The 12697-nt window shown below is 40.3% G+C and overlaps 1 protein-coding gene across 1 annotated transcript; it reads left to right on the top strand.

The window, feature by feature from the left end:
• The first annotated feature begins 9529 nt into the window (after positions 1 to 9529).
• On the top strand, positions 9530 to 12470 carry LOC148773460 (uncharacterized protein CXorf66 homolog). Its single transcript, XM_088834133.1, has 3 exons — positions 9530 to 9644; positions 10327 to 10483; positions 11618 to 12470. The coding sequence occupies exons 1-3, from the start codon at positions 9530 to 9532 to the stop codon at positions 12468 to 12470; spliced, it is 1125 nt and encodes a 374-aa protein (XP_088690259.1).
• Positions 12471 to 12697: the final 227 nt, after the last annotated feature.

Below are 12697 nucleotides of genomic sequence, written 5' to 3'. Positions count from 1 at the left end.
CCCTTGCAGACCACCCTGGAGCCTGAGGACTGTGCACACAGGAAGTACTTGCTCCCGTGGGCTGTGGCAAACCCAGTGTGATCCATTCACTGTGAGCACCCCCACACACATGCAAGTGGTATTTGTTTGCAGTGTCCCTCCCTTTCCACAGCACAACTGAATAAGTGAACCTACATAAGTGGCCACCTTCATCCCCTCGTTGTTCTGGTGGAAATAAGACACTGAAGAGTCTTGCAAACAGACTTGCCAAAATAAACAAAGGAGGGGGAAACACCCTGAAAGTCACAGGTGCAACCAATTAAAACCCTGCAGTTAATGCTGAAACCTTGCATTTGAGGGGGAACTATAGACCTTGAGAAAAAGTACAAGCCAGAAAAACGGACTACCTGACATTGAACTGACCCCACACTGCCCACAACAGCTCCAGAGAAATTCCTAGATATATTTTTACTATTATCACTTTTTAATTTTTAAAGAAACATACAGTTCTTTATTACTCCTTTAACTTTCATTTTTATAGCCTACTATTCCTGCAGTCCATGAGGTCACAATGAGTCAGACACGACTGAATGGCTGAACTGAATTGATTATTTTTTCCAAAAAAACCTATTTAAAAAATTCAATGAATATTTTTTAGAGTCTAACATCTGTTCTAGGTTTTTAATCTTTGCTTTTTGATATTTGTTATCAATTTTGTACCTTTAAGAATCTAACCTTCAGTATCCATTTTCATTTCAGGATTTGATTACTGGCTTCATTGCTCTATCCCCTTTTGACTCTCCTTTTTCTCCTCTGGGTCACCTCTATCTCCTTCTTCCCTCTTCTCTATTCTATATAACTCTATAAATCTCTTTGGGTGTTCTGGGCTGTGGAGAGCACTTAGGGATTGAATGAGTGGCTTGATTACTCTGAATAATGTTGAGCTGGCTTCAAACTCAACATTCAAAAAACTAAGATCATGACATCTGGTCCCATCACTTCATGGCAAATAGACGGAGAAACAATGGAGACAGTGACAGACTTTATCTTTTGTGCTCCAAAATCACTGCAGATGGTGATTTCAGCCATGAAATTAAAGGACACTTGCTTCTTGGAAGAAAAGCTCTGACCAATCTAGACAGCATATTAAAAAACAGAGACATTACTTGGCCAACAAAAGTTCATCTACTCAAAGCTATGGTTTTTCCAGTAGTCATGTATGGGTGAAAGAGTTGGACTATAAAGAAAGCTGAGTGCTGAAGAATCGATGCTTTTGAAAACCTTTGGATTTGGAGAAGACTCTTGAGAGTCCCTTGGACTGCAAGGAGACCCAACCAGTCAATCCTAAGGGAAATCAGCCCTGAATATTCATTGGAAGGACTGAAAACTCTAATACTTTGGCCACCTGAGGCGAAGCACTGACTCACTGGAAAAGGCCCTGCTGCAGGGAAAAATTGAAGGCAGGAGGAGAAGGGGACGACAGAGGATGAGATGTTTGGATCGCATCACCAACTTGATGGACATGAGATTGAGCAAGCTCCAGAAGTTGGTGATGGACAGGGGAGCCTGGTGTGCTGCAGTCCATGGCATCACAAGGAGTCAGACACGGATGAGTGACTGCACTGAACTGAACTGAACTTGATTGTTCTCTTTCCCTTTTGACTCTTCCTTTTCTTCTCTGGGTCACCTCTATCTGTTTCATCCCTGTTTTCTTCTTTATATAACTCTGAATCTCTTTGGGCGTTCCTGGATGTGGAGAGTTGTTTCTTCATTAACCTAGGGATTTTCTCTTCTGTGCAGTATAGATGGAGAAGTCTTGAGGCTACTGTAAGAGGAGGACCAAAACCCAGAGGCAGGAGGCTTAACTCCAGAATTTTAGAACATCAGAGTACTCCTGACTCCAGGGAACATTAATAGAGAAGAGCCCACCCAAAAGCTTCCATCAGTTCAGTTCAGTTCAGTTCAGTCACTTAGTCATGTCCGACTCTTTGCGACCCCATGAACCACAGCACGCCAGGCCTCCCTGTACATCACCAACTCCCGGAGTTCACTCAAACCCATGTCCATCGAGTTGGTGATGCCATCCAGCCATCTCATTCTCTGCCGCCCCCGTCTCCTCCTACCCCCAATCCCTCCCAAGCATCAGACTCTTTTCTAGTGAGTCAACTCGTCGCATGAGGTGGCCAAAGTATTGGAGTTTCAGCTTTAGCATAAGTCCTTCCAATGAACACCCAGGATTGATCTCTTTTAGAATGGACTGGTTGGATTTCCTTGCAGTCCAAGGGACTCTCAAGAGTCTTCTCCAGCACCACAGTTCAAAAGCATCAATTCTTCGGTGATCAGCTTTCTTCACAGTCCAACTCTCACATCCATACATGACCATGGGAAAAACCATAGCCTTGATTAGACAGACCTTGGTTGGCAAAGTAATGTCTCTGCTTTTTAATATGCTATCTAGGCTGGTCATAACTTTCCTTCCAAGGAGCAAGCGTCTTTTAATTTCATGGCTGCAATCAGCATCCGCAGTGATTTTGGAGCCCAAAAAAAATAAGGTCTGACACTGTTTCCACTGTTTCCCCATCTATTTCCCAAGAAGTGATGGGACCAGATGCCATGATCTTCGTTTTCTGAATGTTGAGCTTCAAGCCAACCTTTTCACTCTCCTCTTTCACTTTCATCAAAAGGCCTTTGAGTTCCTCTTCACTTTCTGCCATAAGGGTGGTGTCATCTGCATATCTGAGGTTATTGATATTTCTCCATACCTACTCTGAAATAATCTCCACCCGAGAGCCAACAAGTACCAGTGAAAGACACACCATGCTAATTCTCCAGCAAAACAGGAACACACCACTGAACATTAAAAGACAGGATGTCCAAAGCCATGCCAAACTCACAGACAACCCAAAATTCACTACTGGACACTTCAATGTACTCCAGAGGAAAGAGATCCAGCTCCATCCACTAGAACACAGACACAAAGCTCCCCCAACCAGGAAACCTTGACAAACCACTGGTCCAACCCTACCCACAGGAATCAGACTCCACAACTAAAAGGAATCATGAACTTCCAGTCTGCAGAGAGGGCACCCCAAATACAGCAAGCTAAACAAAATGAAAAGCCAGACAAACATTCAGCAGGGGAAGGAACATGATAAAAACCCATCAAGCCAAATAAAAGAGGAGAAGATATGAAGTCTACTTGTAAAAGAATTCAGAATGATGACAGTAAAGATGATCCAAAATCTTGAAAACAAAACTGAGTTACAGATAAATAGGCTAGAGACAAGGACTGAGAGATACAAGAAATGTTCAAAAAGGGCCTAGAAGAAATGAAGGATCAATCAGTAATGAACAATGCAATAACTGAGATTAAAAGCACTCTGGAGGGAAGCAACACTAGAATAACTAAGGTAGAAGAGAGGGTAAGTGAGGTGGAAGATAGAATGGTGGAAATAAATGAAGCAGAGAAGGAAAAAGAAAAGAAATGAGGACAAACTGAAAAACCTCTGGGACAACGTTAATTGCCCCAACATTTGAAGCATAGGTGTCCAAAAAGAAGAAGACAGAAAGAGAAGGCATGAGATATTAGTCAAAAACTTCCTTAAAATGGGGAAGGAAATAGTCACCCAAGTCCAAGAAACCCAGAGAGTCCCAAACAGGATAGTTCAGTTCGGTTGCTCAGTTGTGTCCAACTCTTTGCAACCCCATGAACTGCAGCACGCCAGGCCTCCCTGTCCATCACCAACTCCAGGAGTTCACCCAAACCCATGTCCATTGAGTCGGTGATGCCATCCAACCATCTCATCCTCTGTCATCCCCTTCTCCTGCCCTCAATCTTTCCCAGCATCGGGGTCTTTTCAAATGAGTCAGCTCTTCGCATGATGTGGCCAAAATATTGTCCTTTCAGTTTCAATATCAGTCCTTCCAATGAACACCCAGGACTGATATCCTTTAGAATAGACTAGTTGGATCTCCTAGCAATCCAAGGCACTCTCAAGAGTCTTCTCCAACACCACAGTTCAAAAGCATCAATTCTTCAGTACTCAGCTTTCTTTACAGTCCAACTCTCACATCCATACATGACCACTGGAAAAATCATAGCCTTGACTAGATGGACCTTTGTTGACAAAGTAAAGTCTCTGCTTTTTAATATGTTGTCTAGGTTGGTCATAACTTTCCTTCCAACAAGTAAGTGTCTTTTAATTTCATGGCTGCAGTCACCATCTGCAGTGATTTTGGAGCTCAGACAAATAAAACCAGCCATTGTTTCCACTGTTTCCCCTAATCTGCATATCTGAAGTTATTGATATTTCTCCGGGCAATCTTGATTCCAGCTTGTGCTTCCTCCAGCCCAGTATTTCTCATGATGTACTCTGCATATGCCCAGGGCAAAACACCACAAGACACATATCAGTCAAAGTAAAAAAAAAAAAAAAAGAAACACAAAGAGCAAATATTAAAAGCAGCAAGGGAAAAGCAACAAACAGCACACAAGGGGATCCCCATAATGATAACACCTGATCTTTCATTAGAAACTCTTCAGGCCAAAAGAGAATGGCAGGACATACTTAAAGTGATGAAAGAGAAAAATGTACAACTAATATTACTCTACCCAGCAAGGATCTCATTCAGATATGAAGGAGAAATCAAAAGCTTGACAGACCAGCAAAAACAGAGAATTCAGCACCACCAAACCAGCTCTTCAACAAGTGCTAAAAGATCTTCTTTAGACAGGAAACACAGAAAAGGTTTATAAAATCAAACCCCAAACAACAATGTAAATGGTAATGGGATCATATTTATCAATAATTACCTTAAATATAAATGGGTTAAATGCTCCAACCAAAAGATAAAGACTGGCCAAATGGATAAAAAAAAAACAAGACCCCTATATATGCTGTCTACAAGAGACCCACCTCAAACCTAGGGACACATACAGACTGAAAGTGAAGAGCTGGAAAATATATTTCATGCAAATGGACACCAAAAGAAAGCAGGAGTAGCAATACTCATATCAGATAAAATAGACTTTGAAATAAAGACTGTGATAAGAGACAAAGAAGGACACTACATAATGATCAAAGGATCAATCCAAGAAGATATTACAATTATAAATATATATACACTCAACATAGGAGTACCTTAATATGTAAGGCTAATGCTAACAAAACTGAAACTCCAATACTTTGGCCACCTCATGCGATGAGTTGACTCTCTGGAAAAGACTCTCATGCTGGGAGGGATTGGGGGCAGAAGGAGAAGGGGACGACAGAGAATGAGATGGCTGGATGGCATCACCAACTCGATGGACATGAGTTTGAGTGAACTCCGGGAGTTGGTGTTGGACAGGGAGGCCTAGCGTGCTGTGATTCATGGGGTCGCAAAGAGTTGGACACGACTGAGCAACTGAACTGAATGCTAACAACTATGAAAGGGGAAATTAACAGTAACACAATAATAGTGGGAGACTTTAATAACCCACACACCTATGGATGCATCAAGCAAACAGAAAATTACCAAGAAAACACAAGCTTTAAATGATACAATGGACCAGGTAGACAATCAATATCTACAGGGCATTTCACCCAAAAACAACGGATTTCACCTTTTTCTCAAGTGCACAGGATAGACCACAATACCAGGATAGATCACATCCTCAACCATAAATCTAGCCTTGGTAAATTTTTAAAAATTGAGCATCTTTTCCGATCACAATGTGGTAAGATTAGATGTCAGCTACGGGAGGGGGGGGGGAATCTATAAAAAAACACAAACATGGAGGCTAAATAACACACTACTGAATAAACAACAGATCACAAAAAAAAAATTTTAAATGCATAGAAACAAATGATAATGAAAACACAACAACCCACAACCTATGGGATTAGGTAAAAGAAGTGCTAAGAGGGAGGTTCATAGCCGTACAAGCCTACTTCAAGAAACAAGAGAAATATCAAATAAACAACCTAACTTTACACCTAGAGCAACTAGAAAAAGAAGAACAGAAGAACCCCAAAGTTAGTAAAAGGAAAGAAATCATAAAAATCAGAGCAGAAGTGAAAAAGAAACGAAGGAGACTATAACAAAGATGAACAAAACTAAAAGCTGGTTTTCTGAGAAAATAGATAAAATAGACAAACCATTAGCCAGACTTATCAAGAAAAAAAGGGAGAAGAACTGAGTCAATAAAACTTAGAAATGAAAATGGACAAATCACAGCAGACAACACAGAAATGCAAAAGATCACAAGAGACTGCTATGAGCAATTATATGCCAATAAAATGGACAACTTGGAAGAAATGGACGAATTCTTAAAGAAGTATAACCTTCCAAAACTGAACCAGGAAGAAATAGAAGATCTTAACAGATCCATCACAAGCGCGGAAATCAAAGCTGTAATCAAAAATCTTCCAACAAACAAAAGCCCGGGACCAGATGGCTTCACAGGTGAATTCCACCAAAAATTTAGAGAAGAGCTAACACCCATCCTACTCAAATTCTTCCCGAATATTGAAGAGAAAGGTAAACTCCCAAACTCATTCTATGAGGCCACCATCACCCTAATACCAAAACCTGACAAAGATGCCACAAAAAAAGAGAATGACAGGCCACTATCACTGATGAACATAGATGCAAAAATCCTCAACAATATGCTATCAAACACAATCCAACAATATATTAAAAAGATCATACATCATGACCAAGTGGGCTTTATCCCAGAGATGCAAGGATTCTTCAATATTCACAAATCAATCAATGTGATACACCATATCAACAAATCGAAAGATTAAAAACCATATGATTATCTCAATAGATGCAGAGAAAACCTTTGAGAAAATTCAACAATCATTTAGGATAAAAACTCTCCAGAAAGCAGGTACAGAAGGAACATAACTCAACATAATAAAAGCCATATATGGCAAACCCACAGCAAACATTATCCTCAATGGTGAAAAATTGAAATCATTTCCTCTAATATTAGGAACAAGCCAAGTTGTCCACTCCTGCATCTACTATTCAACATAGTTTTGGAAGTCCTAGCCACAGTCATCAGAGAAGAAAAAATAAATAAATAAAAGGAATCCAGATTGGAAAAGAAGAAGTAAAACACTCACTGTTTGCAGATGACATGATCCTCTACATAAAGAACCCTAAAGACACCAGCAGAAAATTTCTAGAACTAATCAATGATTAGCCGATTCATGTCGATGTGTGGCAAAAACCATCACAATATTGCAAAGTAAATGTCCTCCAAATAAAATAATTTTTTTAAAAAACAAATGAAAATAAACACTTGACACACACACACACACCAACTTCAGATCAAGGGTAATCTTCTCCAGGAGTCACCGCTTTGAAGAGACAGTCTTTTTCCATGTTCTTGTGGCACTGTATCCTGCAAAATCATAGCCTGCATATGACATTACACACCCTGCATACATGCATACTAAGTACTTCAGTCATGTCCGACTCTGTGCAACCTTACACAAAGAAAATAATAAAAGTACACACAAACACACACACACACACAAAACCCCATGTCAGATCAAGGGTAATCTCCTCCAGGAGTCCCCACTTTGAAGTTCAGTTCAGTTCAATCACACAGTTGTGTCCAACTCTTCGCGACCCTGTGGACTGCAGCACACCAGGCTTCCCTGTCCGTCACCAATTACCAGAGTTTACTCAAATTTATGTCCATTCAGTCAGTGATGCCATCCAACCATATCATCCTCTGTCGTCCCCTTCTCCTCCCACCTTCAATCTTTCCCAGCATCAGGGTCTTTTCCAATGAGTCAGTTCTTTGTATCAGGTGGCCTAAGTATTGGAGTTTCATGTTCAGCATCAGTCCTTCTAATGAATATTCAGGACTGATTTCCTTTAGGATGGACTGGTTGGATCTCCTTGCAGTCCAAGGGACTCTCAAGAGTCTTCTCCAACACCACAGTTCAAAAGCATCAATTCTTCAGCACTCAGCTTTCTTTATAGTCCAACTCTCACATCCATACATGATTGCCACTTTGAAGAGACAGTCCTTTTGCATGCTCTTGTGGCACTGTATCCTGCGACATCACAGTCTGCATATGACATTACACATCCAGGGTACATGCATGCTAAGTCACTTCAGTCGTGTCCAACTCTGTGTGACCTTATAGACTGTACCCTGCCAGGCTCATCTGTCCATGGGTTACTCCAGACAGGAATACTGGGGTGGGTTTCTGTGCCCCCCTCCAGGAGTCTTCCCAACCTAGGGATTGAACCCACATCTCTTACATTGGCAGGCGGGTTCTTTACCACTAGCAACACTTGGGAAGCCCATTATACACCTTTTGCTGTGCTGTGTTTTGTTAGCTGCTCAGTCATGTCTGACTCTTTACGACCCTATGGACTGCAGCCCGCCAGGTTCCTCTATCCATGAGGATTATCCAGGCAAGTATACTGGAGTGGGTTGCCATGTCCTCCTCCAGGGGATCTTCCCAACCCAAGGACTGAACCCATGTCTCCCACATTACAGGCACATTCTTTACCATCTGAGCCACCAGGGAAGTCCAAGAATACTGGAGTGGGTAGCCTATCCCTCCTCCAGGCAATCTTCCTGACCAGGGAATCAAACCTTGGTATCCTGCATTACAGGCAGATTCTTCACCAGCTGAGCTACCAGGGAAGCCCCATTACGTAACTTAATGATTGATTATTTATGTGACTGTCTCTCCCTTTAGATTCCCAAGTCTTAAAGGCAGGAGCTGTGATTGTTTGAATCCTCCTTCTTAACACATGTCTTCCTGTCTCATAGATATCCAACACGATTTTGTTGAAGCAATGAATCATCCTTGCTACCTCTCTCTCCTTCATGCCCCATGGCCTGCCCTTCCTCAAGTCATAACCACATCAAAACTCCTCAAAAGCATTGATTACTCTCCATGTTTACCACTCTGCTTCAAGCCACCATCCTCTATCAGCTGGACGTAACAGCCTTCTAATTGTCTAAATAACTTCAACCCCAGGATTCTGGTACCCATACAACAGCCAGCGAGGTTTTTCTAAAATGGAGATCTCATCACGTCACTCACTAATCAGAAAGTCTTTAGCTCAATAAAAAGAGCTAAAGTCTTTAGCTCTTTAGCTCTAAAGAGATAGAGTCTTTAGCTCAATAAAAGCCCAATAAAAAGCTTGAGGGATATTCAGAATCCTAATTTAAGTAAGAAAAAGTCCTACAACTTATACCCTAGAATGATTTAACCTCTATAACACACAAGAACTACTATAGGGCTGTAAGGTACCTCCTTAACATTTAATAAAAGCAGTTCTTCAGTATCTAGAGCTAACCCATTTTCTCTGCTTTCTGTGCATAATAATGTCTCAAACTTTTTGATAGAATATTTGATGTAATGGAGAAGTAAGTGATTAAAAGTCTTTTCATAATATTCGTACACAGGAGCTCATGCCTCTCCATGGTGAGATTATGCTGTCAGGATATGACATAGAATGACTATGAAGTCATAGCCCCCTAAAACAAGCTAAGCCATGTTAAATTCAGCAGTTTCCTTAGCAAATGAAACCTATCAACAAGGTCCTGGACATGAATCTCTTCATTTATGTCCTTCTTTTATCAATTTGGACAAATAGTTGTTTAGATAGAAACAAAAGTAATGGATCTGCTACTGCAGGTATGTCCCTAACCTTAAAAGCTAGAAATTATGATCTATTATTTTAAATACATTCAACTACTTAATTAGACAAACGAGCTGTGTTTTAAAAATCTGCTGTTTCTTCTAGGTTACTATGAGTAGGTCTTCGAGAATTTCTAAGACATCTGAAAGTTTTACTTTCGTGTAAAAATTCCAAGCAACATAGAAACATAAAGAGTACAGTCATATTGTCCCCTTTCATTCCCCTTCCCCACCTAATCCACCAATCCCTGCCCCGACTCCCACAAGCCAGACTAGAAAATTCTATGTGAATGAATCTAGCATGGTACCTAACACATACTACGTTTCAAGAACGTTTTTTTTTCTTGTACTATCTTCTTTCCCCACATACACATTCACACACACATCAACACTCAAGTGCATTCAAACACTCAAAAACCTAGGTCATGAGTTGAACAAGCCGCAATGCGGGGTAACCTAGGTAATTATACTGATTAGCCAGAGATAGCTCCAAAGCTTGGCTTCTAGACTGTGGCTGCCTGGGGACGTGACAGAGGGAGGAAAATGACAGTGGACATTTATCTTGCTTAAAGAAATAATTGATGAGATTTGACTTTGACCTGTAATAACAAAACTCCATCAAAATGGAAGCAAACTTGGTTACGTAGCACATGTTTTGATGATATGTTTTCTTTCACAGTATCTACACATGCTGAATCCAAACAAGGCAGAATACAGGGAATAAGGCGACATCTACTCATTGTCCTAACTGTTATCCTCATCATCGGCTTTATTATCAGATGCTATTTCTTTATTCAGTATATCTGTGTGGGCGAGGAATCCCATAGAGCAACAATGTAAGTCTTACACCTCTGAATTTAAAAGAAAAGGGGTGGGGCGAGGGGTGCATACTCAGTTATTCACTATAACTCCCAAAGCAGCAATGTAAGTCTTACACTTATGAATTAAAAATACAAGGGACAGGGATTGAGGGGGGTATGCGTGCATGAACGCCTGTGCCTGCACACATGCATGCGCATACACGTAGACTGGCTCAACGTTGTTATGGTTACTTAACATTAACTTTAGACTTCAAAAGAGCTACCAACGTCTTGTGGGTTGGATATGTTCACTTAAATGGAGCTCTTAAATGATCTCAAGTCCATTATCAACTTTAGCCAAAACTATCTCCTATTCATGGTTCAGTTGAATCCCAGACTGATAAATTCATTCTAAATTGAGTCTAGTAAAAGAGGGAATGACTATCTAAATAAGACAGAATTAAATTCTTCTCAGGAGAGAGAGAAGGAGTTGGGTCTCTGCATTCCAAAGATAGTAACGCATTTTCAATAATCTATCATTTTAAGATGTAATAACATGAAAAATTATTAATGGTGTTCAGTGACACTAGTCCCTGCCTTTCATGTAGGAGGATCAGGCTGGCTCTGACATACTGGGTCCCTAAAAATTTCCCAATCCAAAGACTGGTGACCAAATATACCACTGTTCTATTCCTTTGGTTTTAGAGTAATCTTGTGAGGATAAATATGCATGGTTACAAAATTTCATGGTGCAAATATGATAGGAAAACAATCAATTTGGTCTAAAGACTTTTTTATGTGACAAGTTGTGACATTTGTGCCTCAATTGCATATCAACTTGTGACTTTTGTATAAAAAGTTTAATTTCTGGAATAGATAAAATTCTCTCTCCCTCTCAACAGTAGATTTGAAACAAGTTTGTGTCATTCCATACATGACTAACTATTGTGGTTGAAACAGTAAAATTAAGAAAAAGAAAACGCATCCAACAAGAGTTCAAATCTGTAACCTGAGTCATGGTTTAACCACACTCCAGTTCTTACTGTGTTCAAATTTCCTGCTAGAGCAAAAACAGAAATCTAAACTGACACAATAGTACATGTTTTCCAGTGATAGCAGGAGTACTCTCCTAATTTAAATTGTCATACTCCAAATCTTTTGTATTTTCAGGGTCAAGAAAGAAGACATCACCAAGGCATCATCCACATCATCTAAAATATCATTCACTGACTCCAAGTCACTGACTGCTGATCTGGGCAATCCAGAAAAACAATCCTTGCTATCTAGCATAGATAAATCATCTGGGCCCTCAAGTCTACAAAAAGCCTCTGTACATTCAAGTGCAAAAAAGTTAGTCAGGCCCTCTAGTCAAAAAAACCCATCCAAGTCATCAACTCCCAAAAGAGAGTTAGAATCACTCCCCCAGAAAAAATTGCATAGAACATGCAGTCGAAAAAAAGGACATAGGCGGGCTCATGCCCATAAGCATATCAGGTCAAGTCAGGTCAATCCATCCTATACAAAGAAGGCCATCAGGCCAAATTGGCCATCAAGTCTACAATGTATGGTCAAGCCAACCAAAACTTCTCCACCCTATCCAAAGAGTCAAAGCGTCCCTGAGCAATCAAGTGTAGCAAAACTGACCAAACTTCAGAGACATCATAAACTAAAAAGCCCGGCTAGTGAAAGTAGTGTAGAAATATTATCTAGGCCTCAACCAGTGAATTTCTGTCAATGCTACATGGAAAAATGCCTTGTTTGCAGTGCTTCTTCTGAGCCATTCATCACTCATATTTCAGGAGGGAATATGAAGCATGTTCCAGTTCCAGATTTTTCATGTGAACTGAAGCACTTTTACAAGTCATTTCACAAGACAGAGCCCAAAGATAATGCACTATATGGCAACATGAATGATAGCCATTTCACAACATGTAACAGTGATGGTGAGAGTGACAAAGAGGCGACTATTATGTGCAATATAAAATGCAAGGAAGCCATATATAAAACCTCCCAAAATAATTAAGGCCTCAAGGGGAAAAAAAGGACCACCCATGTAGAAGAAGAAAACTTCTACCAACTATTATATTCTCACCATATTTAAGAAGCTGGTAGAGGAAAACTCCACTTGGAGTTTTCACTATTGAGATTAGACCTATATCCATCTCGAGGGAATTTACTTGAAAAATAGTAAATAAATGTGTGACATAACAACTGATTTTTTTGTAATTATTGCATTTTAGAGATATAAAT

The sequence above is a fragment of the Moschus berezovskii genome, chromosome X (assembly GCF_049115385.1).
Source record: "Moschus berezovskii isolate FMDL1 chromosome X, NW_MosBer_1.0, whole genome shotgun sequence".
NCBI classification, from domain to species: Eukaryota; Metazoa; Chordata; class Mammalia; order Artiodactyla; family Moschidae; genus Moschus; species Moschus berezovskii.
The sequence above is the reverse complement of the archived record's forward strand: the minus strand, read 5'-3'. Positions and strand labels throughout refer to the sequence as shown.

Bases quoted from the DNA above. Each gene is read 5' to 3' on its own strand.
- LOC148773460 (XM_088834133.1), top strand. From the start codon at position 9,530: ATGAAACCTATCAACAAGGTCCTGGACATGAATCTCTTCATTTATGTC. The intron at 9,645-10,326 runs GTATGTCCCTAA...TTTCTTTCACAG, and splicing joins TAATGGATCTGCTACTGCAG to TATCTACACATGCTGAATCC. The intron at 10,484-11,617 runs GTAAGTCTTACA...TTGTATTTTCAG, and splicing joins GAATCCCATAGAGCAACAAT to GGTCAAGAAAGAAGACATCA.